This window comes from Echeneis naucrates, chromosome 15, assembly GCF_900963305.1.
Source record: "Echeneis naucrates chromosome 15, fEcheNa1.1, whole genome shotgun sequence".
NCBI classification, from domain to species: Eukaryota; Metazoa; Chordata; class Actinopteri; order Carangiformes; family Echeneidae; genus Echeneis; species Echeneis naucrates.
Genome location: NC_042525.1, coordinates 19,590,387 through 19,607,613, shown reverse-complemented (window position 1 = coordinate 19,607,613; position 17,227 = coordinate 19,590,387). Strand labels below are relative to the sequence as shown.

The 17,227-nt window shown below is 42.6% G+C and overlaps 1 protein-coding gene across 4 annotated transcripts in view; it reads left to right on the top strand.

The window, feature by feature from the left end:
• The window catches only part of birc6 (baculoviral IAP repeat containing 6), an 87,966-nt gene that overhangs the window by 34,283 nt on the left and 36,456 nt on the right, over positions 1 to 17,227 (top strand). The window contains exons 34-57 of one of the 4 annotated variants that reach the window (XM_029521945.1): positions 127 to 241; positions 683 to 806; positions 987 to 1,118; positions 1,786 to 2,001; positions 2,101 to 2,284; positions 3,929 to 4,102; positions 4,593 to 4,726; positions 5,916 to 6,069; positions 6,155 to 6,271; positions 6,363 to 6,523; positions 6,909 to 7,035; positions 7,150 to 7,260; positions 7,817 to 8,075; positions 8,179 to 8,750; positions 9,549 to 9,724; positions 9,804 to 9,900; positions 10,720 to 10,914; positions 11,016 to 11,216; positions 12,334 to 12,613; positions 12,699 to 12,955; positions 13,743 to 13,851; positions 14,035 to 14,265; positions 15,030 to 15,891; positions 16,097 to 16,240. In XM_029521945.1, the coding sequence (XP_029377805.1) occupies positions 127 to 241; positions 683 to 806; positions 987 to 1,118; positions 1,786 to 2,001; positions 2,101 to 2,284; positions 3,929 to 4,102; positions 4,593 to 4,726; positions 5,916 to 6,069; positions 6,155 to 6,271; positions 6,363 to 6,523; positions 6,909 to 7,035; positions 7,150 to 7,260; positions 7,817 to 8,075; positions 8,179 to 8,750; positions 9,549 to 9,724; positions 9,804 to 9,900; positions 10,720 to 10,914; positions 11,016 to 11,216; positions 12,334 to 12,613; positions 12,699 to 12,955; positions 13,743 to 13,851; positions 14,035 to 14,265; positions 15,030 to 15,891; positions 16,097 to 16,240 (5,132 nt within the window). Of the gene's footprint in view, positions 1 to 126; positions 259 to 678; positions 807 to 986; positions 1,119 to 1,785; positions 2,002 to 2,100; positions 2,285 to 3,928; positions 4,103 to 4,592; positions 4,727 to 5,915; positions 6,070 to 6,154; positions 6,272 to 6,362; positions 6,524 to 6,908; positions 7,036 to 7,149; positions 7,261 to 7,816; positions 8,076 to 8,178; positions 8,751 to 9,548; positions 9,725 to 9,803; positions 9,901 to 10,719; positions 10,915 to 11,015; positions 11,217 to 12,333; positions 12,614 to 12,698; positions 12,956 to 13,739; positions 13,852 to 14,034; positions 14,266 to 15,029; positions 15,892 to 16,096; positions 16,241 to 17,227 lie in introns of all 4 variants that reach the window. The other 3 variants (XM_029521942.1, XM_029521944.1, XM_029521941.1) reach the window with 3 other exon arrangements.

Below are 17,227 nucleotides of genomic sequence, written 5' to 3'. Positions count from 1 at the left end.
ATGCCAGTAACTTAAAATGTCCTGGAGTGGAAAATCTAAACAGTCACATGGCTCTGTGAATGTGCACATGTTCATTATTCATTTGACAAATTAAATACAAATGTGCGTGTATGTATGGTTTTCCAGGAGTTTTGGATATACCCATGATCAGCTGGGTGGTGATGCTGGTTTCTAGACTGTTGGACTATGTAGCCAGTATAGAAGATGAAGCCTCGGGTGCTAAGAAGCACCTTGGTGGAAAAGAAAGGACATTTACAGGTATATCATCTACAACAGCTGTGTTTTATCACATCATCTAATTTCATTCTCATTCATTTCTTTTACGAATCTTCTCTATATTTAGCTTTTACCATCTCTGTGTAATCCACCCTTAAACTGTAATTAAACATGGACCTAGACCCGGGCATTTAATAGTTCAGGTGATTGTCCAGTCCGATTGACCAGTATGACCATCAGGATAGAATTAAAAGCAGGTTATATCCACCCCCTTGTGTCCTCAGCTCCAACTTTTCCAAATATGGTTTTTCCATGGCTTAAAAAACAAAACAAAGAAAAACAAAACCAAACCAAAACAAGAATGCAGATGGGCAAATTACAAACCAGGCGGCATCATCATCATGGTGGGTTGACTCTTAGATGTAACACGGTTTCTTACCTGGTTGTTTTTGTGTTCTTCAGGTATTCAGTGGAGCTTCATCAACAACAGCCTTCAGTCTCAGAACTCCAGCAGATCCACTAAAAACAGTAGCAGTTTGGACCGACTCTACTCCCGCAAAATCCGCAAGCAGCTTGTCCACCACAAGCAGGTAAATGTGCCTCAATCCAATGCACCTGTAAACAAAGACTCACAAATAAGTTTTTATATATAGCCCCGAGAAAAAACACAAAACATGTCATATTGTTCTGTCAAAGAAATGTTTCTCTTCTAAATTCCATCGAAAATATGTCTGCAGTGCCTGTATTTATCATGCTCTTTTTTACTGTAGCAGTTGAATCTATTGAAAGCAAAACAGAAAGCTTTGGTGGAACAGATCGAGAAGGAGAAGATCCAGAGCAATAAAGGCTCCTCCTATAAACTTTTGGTTGAACAGGCCAAACTCAAACAAGCCACATCCAAGGTGAGCAGCTCATCACACACACACACACATCACATCTCACACTCATGTTCTCACTTCAAAGACAGGGCAACTTGTGTTTCATAGTGAAACTTGCAAACAAAACTGGGGGGAAAAAGGATAGTTTTGCGGTTTTTACCATGCATCCCATGCAGTCTGTCACTGATAGGATTTCACCTGGCTAGACAGATGAGATGGAGCAAACCCTGCAGATTCAGCTGTCCATTGAAGTCCAGATAAGATGATGACATAATCATAAGACAAAGTTTGAGAACTAAGATGAATGATTTGATTCCGGAATCTGCTAATATATGTGTGTGTGTGTGTGTGTTTAGGATGGTTGTGGTTTAGTGCGATATGTGTTTGGATTTGCCAAAGTGTGGGTGTATGTGTGTGTTTGATCACCTCAACACTAATTGTTGTCAGGTTTTATTTAGTAAAAAAAAACTGAAACGTAACCCTGAATAAAATCATTGTCTGTTTAGCTTGATTTGTACAAAGCTAATGGAGAGAGTGGACCTTACTGATTATGAAATTTTTTTATAGCTATTGTATTGTACTAAGGCAAATTTAAATATAGGGATACACGATGAACATAGAGTGGGTTTGGAAAGAATCTGTTACTCCTCCTAAAAAGTACATTGAAGAAGGTACCTGCCTTGTCTTCCAGCACTTTAAAGACCTAATCCGTTTGCGGCGGACAGCTGAATGGCCCCGCTCTACATTGGACACAGAGTCCCCAACAACCAAAGAAGCCCCAGAAGTGGAACCTCTGCCCTTTACACTTTCCCAGGAACGCTGCATCTCTGTGGTGCAGAAGCTGGCCCTCTTCCTCCTCTCCATGGACTTCACTTGCCACGCTGATTTGCTGCTCTTTGTCTGCAAGGTATTCTTCAAAGCAGCTGTCTTCTGATACTGACAAACAGGTACTCATTGCCCATGCTTGCATATAAATACCTGTTTTGGTCCCCCATCAACCCCGCAGGTCCTTGCTAGGATAGCTAATGCCACAAGACCAACAATCCACCTTTGTGAGGTGGTGTCTGAGCAGCAGCTGGAGCGGCTGCTGCTGCTGCTTGTGGGGACAGATTTCAACCGAGGTGACATCTCCTGGGGGGGTGCATGGGCTCAGTATTCCTTGACATGTATGCTGCAGGACATTCTGACAGGTATGTTTCATGGCCTCTTTTATTTTGTAGATGTCATTCCTAAATGCTATAAATGTTGCATATGGATGCAGTGGATGAGTAGTTCATATAGTGGGCAGCCCTGCTGTTTTTTGTGCCTCTGATCTTTGGGTTGAGATTAGATGTACTAATCACAGTCCATCCTGATATGAGACATTATTCGTCATGGTGCCTCGGCTACACATAAACTGGCAGCACAGTTAAAAGTCAGTGGCAAAAACACTTAAAATTCACGTATCTGCACGGCTGAGTTGTATTAATGACATACTGACACACATGATGGATTTGTATGTTGGTTTTTCATTCCCTTAAAAAAACTGAGTTGAATAGAAGCCAAGTCAGGAACAAATACAAGATTACTTTGTACTTTGTTCATCCGTTTATTCTATTTACTAGATCAGGGGTGTCAAACTCAAATTCACAGTGGGCGAAAATTAAAAACTGGGACGAAGTCACAGGCCAAACTCAATATTAATTGAAAAATTGACTGCAACTGTGCATCTTTTCCCTTCTCTCTAGATATGTAATGTTGAACCTTTTCATATGGAAACAACTTTAGTTTGAATCATTGAACATTGAATCTGGAACAACCAAAGCTTAATATTATTAACACATGAGAAATAAAATTTGAAATAAAACACATATCAGTCGTGTTAATTTTTTATGTCTCTCTCCATCTATAGCCTTTCAAGTTCCTGTTTAATGTAAATCTTTAACAGGCCAACAACAAAACAACCAAAAATAATAATTTCCTTCAATGAAAATTGAACAATTAACAGTTCATGCCTTGGAGTAGAAAATTGCATAAAGACAAATTCATTCAAGCTCAGTTTACTCTGATTTACTCTGATGCACATTGGTTCGAGCTGGATACCTGTAATCTCTTCCTAGATGCAAGTGCATCAATGTCTGGGGTTAAGCTCTGAGCTGAGGAGGACTGAGTGAAGATGTTCATCAGGGCGATGACTCCTTAGTGGTGTTTTGTTTATCTTCATCAAAGAGAACAGTTGTTGACATAGACAGCGTTGGCTGGTGCACTTTCCACGTCAACCTCAAATGGATTACTGAGCAGTCCACATCTGCGTTTCCGGGCTTCAAAGTCGGCAAATCGCTGGGTAAACTTGGTGCTGAGTTTTTCAGCAAACTGTGCACTAGGCAACATGGCAGGTATACTGGCGGGCCAGCTCTAATACATAGTTGGTATGATATCGCTAATATAATTACACCGAAGTTTGACACCTGTGCATTAGATTATTTCCTTCTGTTGGACTTTCCTTCATCATCCTTCTGCTGTTGTGCATATGCACATTAAAAACTTGAAAAATGGAATGTCATTGCACTGAAATGGCATGTGCTTGTCATTTTGAAATTGTTCCAGAAAGTGTTGAGCTTACATTAACCTCTTGATGCACAAACTATAACAACTCTTAGCATGATCAGTTATACTCATCAAGAGGGAATAATTTGCATGATGCCTAATATGTGTGTGTGTGTGTGTGTGTGTGTGTGTGTGTGTGTGTGTGTGTGTGTGTGTGTGTGTGTGTGTGTGTGTGTGTGTGTGTGTGTGTGTGTGTGTGTGTGTGTGTGTGTGTGTGTGTGTGTGTGCGCTACTTGCATACCTCTCAGGTGAACTACTGTCTCCAGGCTCACTGGATGTCATGGAAGAGGTGGCTGTGGGTGAGGAAGCTGGGGCATCCTCCTCCTCCGTAGGGGCTGATTCAGATGACTCCATGCCCCAGCCCGCATCCATCCCCCTGGTAGAGAGCATTGATGAGGCCCTCGTACCTGATATCATTGCAGGTACAACTACAAACTCCTCAGTATACCAAAGTGCATGGGTAACCTTGTCCACTCTCTACACCTCTCAGAACACCACACTGATGCTCATATGAACTTACACTGTCTGTCATCACAATATTAAGTGTTGATGTGCTGAAATGTTCTCCTCTTTTTTTCATAGATATATGTTCTGCCTTTCAGAGAAGGAATTGAATGTAGATTAGAAATAATAGTGTCATGTTGTCTTTGCATTTAATCAATTAAAAGCTCTTAGTGTTTAGTTATTCTCTCCACCCAGAGTGACTGACTGTGACTATTTTGTATGTCTAGGCTATCCTTCCAGTAGAGAGCAAAAGAGCTGATACTTTGATCGGCATTAAAATTGCCTGGTGAAATGCCAAAGAAATTTTCTTGCGTGTGTGTTTGTTGTTGTTGTTGTTGTTTTTTTTTTTTTGTTTTGTTTTTTTTAACTTTTGCTTGGCAATATTAAGGCTGTTTTCATTATCCAAAGGTGCTCCACCTCTGTCATCTTTGGAAAAAGATAAAGACATAGACTTTGACTTGCTACAAGACCTGATGGATGTTGATATTGATCCTTTAGATATTGATTTGGAAAAAGATCCACTTGCTGCCAAAGTGTTCAAGGTATGTTCATATTTTACTCATCTTTTCCCTTTACTACTCACTTCCACTGATTAGTATCAAGTTATTAACTCTTGAGCAAAGATATTATTGAAAGATTTTTTTTTTCATGACATGTATAATGTCATAGCAGTTGTATTTTAAGATATTTTCATCCTTGTTGGTTTTACAATATTTGCAATATTTTCCTGAAAATAGTCTCACACAGTTTAGAATATTTTAGGTTTTTTCCTCTAACAACTCATATACAACATGAATCTTTCCAGTGTTATTGTATTATCAGAGAATTTGAGTTGAACAGAGCAAATGGACCATACTGATTATGTACTTCTGTAGCTGTTGAATAATTGAGTATCGTAATTTCCGGATTATAAACCGCTACTTTTTTCACACACTTGGAACTCTGCAGCTTAAACAACTAATTTATGGCTAATTTATTGATTTTTACAGGTAACGAGCTTCATGCCACCAAGACATTTAGCGTCACATCAGACCAATGAAATTACCAAACAGGTCACAGTGGACCAATGAAATTGTTCAAATTAAATTAAACACACCCACACTGAATTCTTCTTCATTGATTTTGCGCTTCATACACACACCCTTATCATGGAAAACACACGAAGCAATGCATATGATGCAGCTTTCAAGTTAAAGTCAATCGATCTGGCGAAAAGGCAAAATCTTTCTGTGCAACATAATTCCTGCCATTTGCCATTTTCTCCCATATTTCCCACACCTGCAGCTTATAAAGAAGTGCGGCCTATATATGTACAAAACTGTTTTTCTCTTTAAATTTAGCGGGTGTGTCTTATATTAAGGTGTGCTCTATAGACTGGAAATTACGATAAGCTGAATTTGTTGAGTCAAATTCTTTATAACGCCTTTATGAACCCTACACGGGTTTGATCTCTTTGATATGATGGTACAGCTATTACAACTGATGTAACTGAACAGTGCTGTATGATCATAATAAAGCTTTTTGCATTTAAACAGGATAGTTTTCTGTAGCAGAATTACACATGAATTTCAGAGTTCGACGTAAAGTGATAGAATTGTGAGGCTGCTGTTCTTTCATGTGTTTCTTTGTGACGCTTGGATTAAAGAGTTTCTAATGGTTGTCTCAAAAGAGATCAGCTGTCTGATGTAAACAAAGTGTTTTTCCCCTCCCCCACCTTTGGTCTGTCCTCAGCCTATAAGCAGCACTTGGTATGACTACTGGGGGGCTGATTATGGCACATATGGGTATAACCCATACATCGGAGGGGTTGGTATCCCTGTGTCCAAACCTCCAGTAGCTGCTGAAAAGCCTGGTTCACAGAGCCTGTCAGTCTCCGTGTCACAGGGTGAGCAGACTTTTACCCTATATACATTGTGGAACATTCTTAATCTCTCAAGGCCAAGTCACCATCTGATGGCTGTGTTTTTCAGCTCTGGATGCTCGGCTAGAGGTGGGCCTGGAGCAGCAGGCTGAGCTGATGCTCAAAATGATGGCAACTCTACAGGCTGACTCTATCCTACAAGCCCTCACCTCAAGCTCCTCCACAGGTGACCACACATTGTCCTCTAGAAGGCGCTCAACAACATATATTCTTCTTAGAGTTCACAGTGGCAGCCTGTTCACGTCTTTCTATTTTAGTGAGCCAGTCCTCCAACGGGACAGATGAATCTCTGCTGAGGGCCTTCCATGGAGGGGGCTCTCCTCCATGCAGCAGCCTGATAATCCAGCCTTCATCCATTCCCATGCTCAGCGCCTGCTTCAACAAGCTTTTCTCCATGCTGCAGGTTCACCATGTGCAGGTCAGAACACCTACAAGATTCTGCACTAACACAAACTCATCTCAATCATAAATCATAAATCATACTGTTTTCTTTGTTTCTTTTACAACCTTAATAAGTTTAATGTGGACCTGCAGAGGACTGAAATTCATACAGTCTACAAGCATTAAAGTGTTTTAGCATCAGAACACTGAAACAGAGATGTTACTCTGAACACAGATAATTTGCAGTGGTCATATCAGCTGCTGCAAAAGTAATTCACATACATTTGATATAAACTATCTTCATTAATAAATAATAAATTAATGATTCATTTAATTAGAGCCATTTGTATACTGAATTTTGTCAAGGAAATATTTTTCTGGGGGAAACATTGTAAAATTGAGAACTTCCTCTGCTCCTTCAGCTGGAGTCCCTGCTGCAGCTATGGTTAACTCTCAGTCTCAACACCTGCTCTGGCAGTAGTGAAGAGACTGGCTCAGACATCTTCTTGTTTAACGCCAGCCGAGTGCCCACCATTCCACTCAACCAAGGTTCACAACCAACCTACACACACACTCAGTTCAAAACCTGTGATGTGGAGATGCAAAAGTCTTTTGTGAGTTTGCTGTGTTGCTTAACATTGTATTCTCTCTCTCTGCATCCAGCATCCATCAGCAGTTTCCTGTCAGTGCTAGCCTGGTACCCCAACACGTCCCTTAGAACGTGGTGCCTGGTGCTGCACTCTCTCACTCTAATGACTAACATGTCAGCCTGCGGTTAGTGAACACCCTAATTGCTTACAGATTCCTCTTAGTTTGGTCTCACCTACAGTAACAGGCTGAGATGACAGGGACCAGTTACAGTCACCTGTTGAGAAATAGAAGAGCTAAAGTGTCCTGAAGGCACAGCTGACATCTTCACGACTGTCAGGAACTTTTCCACTTTTAGTCAATTATTATTGTTTACTCAGGTTATTTTATGATTTATTTATTTATTTATTTTTTTATATATTGTTAGATTTCCCTGAATGTCACTCATGAATATTTTGAATTCAGTTTTGGGCATGACAGCATCTTTGTACTGTCTAGAGTCAATTTACCCTGCTCTAAATTTATTCCTACTGCACATTTACATTCAGTTGCTCAGACCAGAAAAATTCCACTGTGATGAATTACCAGGGTCAAGGCAGGCTTAAGGGTGCAAGGTGATTTCCACTATGTAGTCAGCAGAGTACAAGAAGTGTAGCTCACACAGTGAAATGCAAAGATTTATGTGTTGTATATTTTTGAACCTATTCAGTGATTTCTGTGAAATGTGCACTTTAACCTCTAGCCTCCAGCAGTGGGATGAGTTCTCAGGAAAGTACTGCCCAGCAAATGGTGTCTGACCCCACCCTGGTTCATGTCCTAGTACGCTTCCTGTCCGGCAGCAGCACCAATGGGACAAGCCAGCATACCTCTCAAGTGGGACCGACTGCCACCCAGGCCATGCACGAGTTTCTGAGCCGCCTCCAGGTCCACCTGTCCTCCACCTGCCCACAGATGTTCAGTGAGTTTTTGCTTAAACTCATGCACATCCTGTCTACTGAGAGGTAAGCTGTTTCCTCTGCATGTTACATGCATGGTTAGCCATTTTAACAATAAGTGGCACTGAAAGTGGGCTTTGGGAAGCAATTATGAATCTCAAACTTTCAGGGGACCGTTCCAGTCAGGTCAAGGTCCACTGGATGCCCAGGTCAAGCTGTTGGAGTTCACTCTGGAGCAAAACTTCGAGGTGGTGTCAGTGGCTACCATCTCCTCTGTCATCGAATCTATCACCTTCTTGGTTCATCACTACATCACCTGCTCTGATAAGGTGGTTTCCCGCAGTGGCTCTGACAGTTCTGTAGGCGCCCGTGCTTGTTTTGGCGGTCTGTTTGCCAATATCATACGTCCAGGAGATGCAAAGGCTGTGTGTGGAGAGACCACGCGCGACCAGCTGATGTTTGACCTCCTCAAGTTGGTCAATGTGCTGGTACAGCTGCCTCTTTCTGGAGACAGGGAGTTCAGTGGACGACTGCCGCCAGCCTGCAGCGGAGCTGCGGATAGCAGTGTTTCTGATGAGGAAAAGGTCTGTGGCAGTAAAGAAAGTGTGACTGGAGGTTCTGCATCCTGTCAGGGTCCTCCTGCAGGTGTGGCCGACCTGGTGCTAGCCAATCAGCAGATAATGAGCCAGATCCTGTCAGCGCTGGGCCAGTGCAACAGCAGCGCTATGGCCATGATCATAGGTGAGACAGATCCGCAGGTCCTGCCAGCAACGAGTTTCTGTGATTTAAAATTTTACCTCATACAACTTTATAGCTCTAGTGCATTTTACAGAGCAGCTACTTTTCTACTTTTACTTTTTTGTGTCAGGATACAAACCAAAGAAACCAAAGAAAATATGTTTGACTTGTGTTGGTTAACAATGATATAAACTCAACTCCCAATAATGTCTGGTAAAATGTCTTTCAGTACAGTTTTCCATGTAGCAATCAACCCCTTGAACATCTGTTAACAGTTTATTTATAAATAGTAATCTTCTTCCATAGTAAAACCATTTCACTGTTAAGCACTGTTGAGGCCTGTGGTCATTGCAAACTGAAGAAGGTAGGTATTTATAGAACCTTAAGTGAAAGAAACTTGTAGCACAGCTGGCTACTATAGACAGAACATTTTCTGACAATTCAATTTCAATTTCTTTCTCATCTGTGCTGTGAGTTCCTTATATATTAGATAAATGCAAAATATGAAAATTATGTGTAACTGAAGCACAATTTGAGTAGTCATAAACTATAGCTGAAGTTATGTTTAGCCTATTTAGCATTTAACACAAATTAATCTTTTATCTCTCATGAATCAACAAAACAGGCACACATGCTTTAACTCAGTAAACTCAGCAAACTTTAATTTAGTCGATATAAACACACTCTTCCCTTAAACAATTGGAGTGAATAGATCAATGAAAAGCTGTGGTGTATTGAACTGTTATGAGGAAAAAAACTGGGTGAAATAACTGCAAGCTAACCATTGTCTCGGTTCCTCAGGAGCCAGCGGTCTCCATCTGACCAAACATGAGAACTTTCATGGGGGTCTTGATGCCATCTCAGTTGGTGACGGCCTCTTTACCATCCTGACCACCCTTAGTAAGAGGGCCACATCGGTTCAAGTCATGTTACAGCCCATCCTCACCTACATGGCCTGTGGTTACATGGGTAGACAGGTGAGCATTACATTGTCGAAGACTTTAAACAAGTAGTGAAATGGCACTTTTCATGTGTTTTAAATAACATATTTTTTAGGGGTCTCTTTCCACATGTCAGCTGTCGGAGCCTCTTTTGTGGTTCATCCTTCGAGTGCTCGACACCAGCGAGGCTCTCAAGGCCTTTCACGATATGGGTAGGTGTATCATGCACAAAATAACACTTTACTATGGTCCTTCTCCCTCCAACTCTGCCTGTAATGGGTTCCTCCCCTAACCCTAATACATTGTATGTCCTGTCACTTCGTCACTATAAAACCATTTCCAGCTTTGTGACACTGCTGTGAAAATGCATAGGACTGCCAATTTGAGAGCAACATTAACTGAATGCCACTGATAATGTTAGCAACCAGCACTCATGGTGATATGTGAAGGTACAAACAGGGAGCAAAGTCTGCAAAACTGACATTCGGTCCTACGCAGTACATCCCTGACAGCCTCTGGCTTTACCTCACAGGACACTGCAATCCAGTCATAAATCATCACCTAACTTAACCATATGGGAATTACCTCTTTTTGGTCAGGATTTTTTCTTTTTTTTATTAAGGGTTGATGTCGACCATAAATGAAAAATTGTTGTCTGTCCACCTTTTTGTGCTATTTTCATGCTTCCACTGTCTCCATCCATGCCAAACATACAGCAGAAAAGGCAGGTTGGGTAATACCAAGTATTCGGTGGGGTGAAGGGAGGGTACATTACCGGATGCTGGCAAATTTTATTAATAAAGAAAATCAACAAGATATTCATTCAAGATAATGCATATTTTTATTAAATCAGAATGATGTGATTTATATTAGGGGGGGTTATCTAATTTTTGTGGGGGACATGACCCCTGTATTCCTACTGCAAATTACGCCCTTGAAACTTACCAACCTAGGTGAATAAAAAAATCAGGTACATGCATGGATGCTTGCAATTTTTGAAAAGCTACCATCATTTTCTTTTGCCTAATCAGGTGGTGTACAGTTGATTTGTAACAACATGGTGACCAGTACCCGAGCTATTGTGAATACAGCACGTAGCATGGTGTCCACGATCATGAAGTTCTTGGATTCAGGCCCTGGAAAGACAGCAGATGGAAACCTCAAAGCCAGAGTGATGACCTCAGAGCCAGACAATGCTGAGGGACTCCACAACTTTGCTCCTTTAGGTGCTCTCACTCTGTTACATCCTATAGGACAATATTTTTCAGTGTAAGAGTTTACACACGAAGGTCTTTCCTTGTTCTTAATAATGTTTTTGTCTTTGTAGGAACTATCACATCGAGCAGTCCCACAGCACAGCCAGCAGAGGTCCTCCTCCAGGCCACACCACCCCATCGACGGGCCCGTTCTGCAGCTTGGTCCTACATCTTCCTGCCAGAGGAGGCCTGGTGTGACCTCACCATTCACCTACCTGCTGCTGTGCTTCTGAAGGAGCTCCACATCCAGCCACACCTTGCCTCTCTAGCAAGTGAGCAACACTGTATCTGGAGCACAATGCAAAATACCAGATTGTTCTGTTTTTCTCACTTGGCCTAAAAGAGCCATTTGTTAGTTTTGCTTTTGCAATATAGCTTATTAACAGCACTGACCAACTACAAATATGCAGTGTTTCTGCTTGACATGTGAAAGCATCTGACTGAAGTTGGTGCAATCAGGAAAACCTTTTCCATCTAAAAATTCATCCATCCCTGCATCCTTATTTGGCTGCCACCTAAATTGGCATATTAGGCACACAATATACATCAAGCATGATATTTAATGCACCACACCTTGGGCCAGAGTGGGTTCAGCCCTCTGACTTGCCCTCCCTCCTCTCCTTTTCCCCAATCTTAATGCACCACACCATACCCACGGTCAGGGTCAGGTTATTCACCCTGGCCATGAACCCTTTATGGTTCCATGACAATGATTGAAGAAGCACAGGAAATAGGATGCACTCACTGCTAGTCATGGCATGGCTTGGGGGGCCCGGTCCCACACTGTTGGGTGGCATATGGGGCTGGCGACCCGGGAGCCCTATGTCTGCTGGTTCGGTTGGGTGCCCAGGGTCTTCTGGGGCCTCGTGCCTGGGCTTTGTCTCCTGGTGCTGTGTGGTGATGGGTCCACTGCAGCCCTGTTCCCTGGAGGCCTCTGTGGGTCCAACGGTAGCTCTAATCCTCAAGAGAGCTACACAGAAACCCTCTGGACTCTCATAATCCTGAATGAGGTGGCAGGAAAAGCACAGCATCCTTCACTCTACTAGTTCATACCAGCTCCACCTGCTTCCCTTCTGCATCTTCTCTGTCCTTTCTTCCCTTGTATCTTCATTGAGGTGTAGTCCCTGCCTCACAAGGTTTCATTCAATAAAGATCATCAACTAGCTAGTGATGATCACATACACACACTGAAATAATATGAGTCATCTGTAAGTGATAAAATATTAAGCTGTAAGACTAAAAGTGTATCAATTGCATAAGGAGTTGACACACCTTGTGGTGTGAAACTATGAGGACAAATGCAGACAAAAAAATGTTAATACAAAAAACAAAATAAAAACTCATCTGTCATTTCTGTGTTTTTCTGTCTCCCCTTCCTGTACCACTCAGCCTGCCCGTCCTCTGTCTCAGTGGAGATCAGTGCTGATGGGGTCAACATGCTGCCGCTGTCCACGCCTGTCATCACCAGCGGCCTGACATACATAAAGATCCAACTGTTGAAAGCAGAGGTGGCTTCAGCTGTTTGCCTTAGGCTGCACCGGCCTCGGGATGCTAGCACACTGGGTCTGTCTCAGATTAAACTCTTGGGCCTGACAGCATTCGGCAACACCTCCTCTGCAACCGTCAACAACCCCTTCCTTCCTTCTGAGGACCAGGTCTCTAAAACTAGGTACCACAGACTGATCCAGATATGAGACAGTGTACGTGTTTGTTGATATAGATGGTTTTCTAAGCTTTTCCTTCCTCCTGCACAGCATTGGGTGGCTGCGTCTCCTCCACCACTGTCTGACCCATGTCAGTGACTTGGAGGCTATGATGGCCAGTGCTGCAGCACCCACTGCCAACCTGCTCCAGACCTGTGCAGCTCTGCTTATGTCACCCTACTGCGGCATGCACTCCCCCAACATTGAGGCAGTGCTGGTCAAGATTGGACTACAGTCCACACGCATTGGACTCAAACTCATCGATATTCTGCTGAGGAACTGTGCTGCCTCAGGCACAGACCCGGCCAGTGAGTCACACACAGCTGCACTGCTGCAGAGTGTGAACAGACAGCATCTCACAACGTTAAGCTGCATCAACAAATATAAGTTTAAATCTAAGTTTGGATTCAAAAGAGTCAGAGAGGAGCATGTTTCTGATCTCTTACCACATCAACTAGTTCAAGTTTGGTTGTACTTTAAGGTCTCAAATGATATTAGAAAGTTTGGATTGGCTTTGACTTTCACTTGGTGGTTTTGATGTGGCAGGTGTTTACCTTATGTGCACAGGAAGGAAGTTTTGTTGAGTTACAGTCTATAGTCATGAAACTGCAGCTATGTTTTATGAAAAGATTAAGAAAAAACTCATAGCATTAAGATACAAGCTTTGAAGTTCTCAGACAGGCAGGGCCAAGAAGTAACAAGTCATTGCAGTGAAAAAAATTAACTGAAGGAACACTCATGAAAGCTTACATCTTCAAGACCTGACCCACAAAGATCTGAGCCTACGACTCAAGAATCTGTAGCTGTTTTATTTAATGGGTTTCTATCTGTTAGCTCTCACTGCTAATAGCTGGCTTCAATCATGTGTCTACACTCTGACCTACATGCTGGCAAACAATCAACACTGAATTTTCTCAATTAATCACATTAAATAGCTAGACTGACTGTAGATCTGGGTCTTACAGTCTTGGGGTTCTCTTCATGTTTGGTGTGGTTGGGGTGGGTCTAGTAGCAGATTACATCCCATTTGGAGAAAACTGAAACTTTCCAACCTGATAACCTGACTCATTCTAAACTTTGCTACTGTCTCAGTAGATTTGAACAGTCCTCTGCTGTTTGGGCGACTCAACGGTCTGTCTTCTGATTCCACAATTGACATTCTGTACCAGCTGGGTACCACACAGGACTCAGGAACCAAAAACAGGTTGGTTAATTTTGTCTAGTCCTCAGCTCAAACTGGCCTGAAGCTGAGCAGCCATTGAGAAACAGTAATTGACAGTAAAATCTGAACTTGCTCTCTCCTTCAGATTTTTTTAACAGTTGTGGTTTTGAGATGCTTATTGATGTTTTATTTAGCTTTAGCTTTCCCAAAATATTAACCCTCCAGGATCCAGGCTCTCCTTCAGTGGGTCCATGACTCTTCGCGGGTGGCAGCCCACAAAATGAATGGCCCCATGGGATACACTGGTGTTGGTTCCTCTGCTGCTTCGTTGAGAGAATATGGCCTCCTCATGCCTTCCCCCTCACACCTCCACTGTGTTGCAGCTATCTTGTGGCACAGCTATGAGCTGCCGGTTGAATATGACCTCCCTGCACTGCTCAACAGAGAGCTTTTTGAGTGAGTCATACATTCCTGAAGATATATGTATACAAGTACAATACCTTCAACAATATGCAACACTTTGTGAATTTACAGAGGAGTCCCATCAGGGATCTTACTTTGTTGTTACCATTTTTGACATGACTCCGTCTGGAACAGCACAGGGTTCATTCTTTAATGTACAGTACCAGCCAAAGATTTGGACACATTTTCCCATTCTCATGAGTCGGAAAGTGTGTCCAAACTTTTGACTGGTATTGTACATCTGTCAAAAATTTATCGCTTATTATCAACACTGTGAAAACAGCAGTGAATCAGCTGGTTACAAACTGAAGGTCCTGTGGAGGAGCAATCATCTGGGCTCATTAGATATCTTTTTAAAGTGCTGAGCTAAGATATGCTGAGGCTAATTGTCTGAATCAAGCACATGATGTTATCTACCATGCACCTGTCTGCTACAAGGCAAATCACAAGATTAGCCATCTTCAAGGCTTTGCGTGGAGTAGATACTCAGCAGCAGACAGCTGCAGGGATATTTGTGATGTTTGGAGAAAGTTACTTGGAGATTCGTATGAGTAAAAATCTGGTGTTCAACTACTTTAGCCCCTTTTCAATAAAAAGAGGACATTTGATTTCTCGGTCCCACATATTCAACACTGGTTATGACACATTGCATTAGTAGATCGCTGATATGATTGTTATGAACTTGAAAGTGTCTGTATCAGAAATCAAGACAACATGGACTCCAGATTGTTTACGGATTGTATTTGTTGTCCCTTTAGGCTGCTTTATAACTGGTCCATGTCATTGCCATGCAACATCGTATTGAAGAAAGCTGTGGACAGCCTGCTGTGCTCTATGTGTCACATTCACCCCAGCTACTTCTCTCTGCTCATGTCCTGGATGGGGATTGTCTCAGCACCCACTGCTAGCCTCTCTCAAGCTCAACACTGCCGCCTTGCCATGACCGATGATGGCAAAAAGCAGCACGATGCCAACACAAATGCCCCAGGACTTACAGATGACTCAAAACATGCAAGGTCACCGATTAATCTGTCAGAGTCCCAGTTGACCACACTGGCTGCTGCCTCCCAATCTCCTGGAGCTATAGAACAGTTGCTGGACTCAGGCTTACCATCCGTACTGGTTCGCAGCCTGGCCCAGTTCTGTGTCGGCCTCTTGGCCAGTGCTGACCTCCCTCTGCCTGCTGCTCAAGCAGAGAGGAGACACCATCATCACCACTACCACTCATCATCTACATCCTCACACAGTCGGCTGCCTCTGGCTGCAGAGCTGGCTGCTCCTGTGCTGCACTTCTTGACAGAAGTAGGTAACAGTCACTCCATGAAAGACTGGTTAGGAGGACCAGAGGTCAACCCGCTTTGGACTGCACTTCTTTTCCTGCTGTGCCACTCCAGTGCGAGTGCTAGTGCCAATGCAGGCAGTCAACCTTTGATATCTGGATCTACAGCAGGTCCCTCCCCATCACAGCCCCAGCATTCAGGATCACGCTTTTCTCTGGCATCTTCTGGCCAAGCTGGTGGTCTCACCACCCAGCAGAGAACAGCCCTGGAGAATGCGACAGTGGCCTTCTTCCTCCAGTGTATCTCCTGCCACCCCAACAACCAGCGCCTCATGGCTCAGGTCTCTTCACTATTCACCACTGTGTTTTGATGTTCCACACACAGATTTTCTGACTTGTTTTTCAACCCACCACAACCAGAAACTTGAACAATTTTTAATTACTATCATCACTATTCATGTTTGAAAATGTGTAGCCTAATATTTTACCTACATGGAACCCTGTGAAGGTCATTCATTGAGATCTTTGTTTTCCCTGTGACTGTAGGTTCTCTGTGAGCTATTTCAGTCTGCACCTCAACGGGGGAATGTTCCCATCTCTGGAAACATATCAGGCTTCATTCGAAGGCTTTTCCTGCAGCTAATGTTGGAGGATGAGAAGGTCACCGTGTTCCTGCAGTCTCCCTGTCCGGTGGGTTTATTATTTATTTATTTTTTTTTTTTTTACTAGAACAAAATGTAGGAGAAGGTGAAGCTGAGGAATGATGTCTGGATTTGACCTGCTCTGTACTCTTTTCTGATGGTTGGGCAGGTCACCTGTAGTACAGTCTCTCAGTCACACAGAAGCTGCACCCTAATGTCCTGTTTTTCCCCAAACCATCATTTAAAACATGAACGTCATATTTTATTGGAGAAGACTCTAAACTTAAGATTGAGACCTCAAATTCAATAGGAAACATTTACTGAGGTAATAAATCGTGAGAATTTGGGACATTTTTCCACAGTCTTCCATATAATCTGACTTACTTTTACAGCCAGTGGAGTCGACCGCTGATGGTCATTAGGTAGAATGTAGTACTCAGCTGTTAGCACAAGAGGTCAGTGAAGTAACATGTTTCCAGTGTCCCATCAGACTGATCATGGCCACCATATTCATTTAGATACTGTAACTTGCTCAGAAAATAATTTTGTAGTGTTAGTGGTTGTTAATATCAATGCACTTATATCAGCATTATTGCTCTTAAATGTGATACATACATTTGATTCTTATATCAACATATCGTCATAGTTTTGGCCATAATTCTGACTTTGTACTAAAAGATGAGATGATTAGCCATATTGTCCACTGTAGGTTACCAGTCTCACTGATGTCTATGGACCTGAGCTACCTGTAGTATCACTAGGATCTGCATCTGTCTGTGGCAGTGACTGTTGAGTTTTTGACAATGATACTGTGACTGCACCCAGAAGACTACAGGCAGCTGAAGTTGGCAGTCTAGCACAGATTTAACATCTAAAGTAAAGGGAGAGAGTGAGGAGATGGAAGCAGAAGTGTCAGTAACATACCCTGAACTGAAAGGCTTTTAGAGATGGATTGACTAGTCCATAACTGTCTATTTAGACATAATCATTGAACACTCAGTAGTTTTTAACGGTTTCACCTGATCGATTTTCTTCT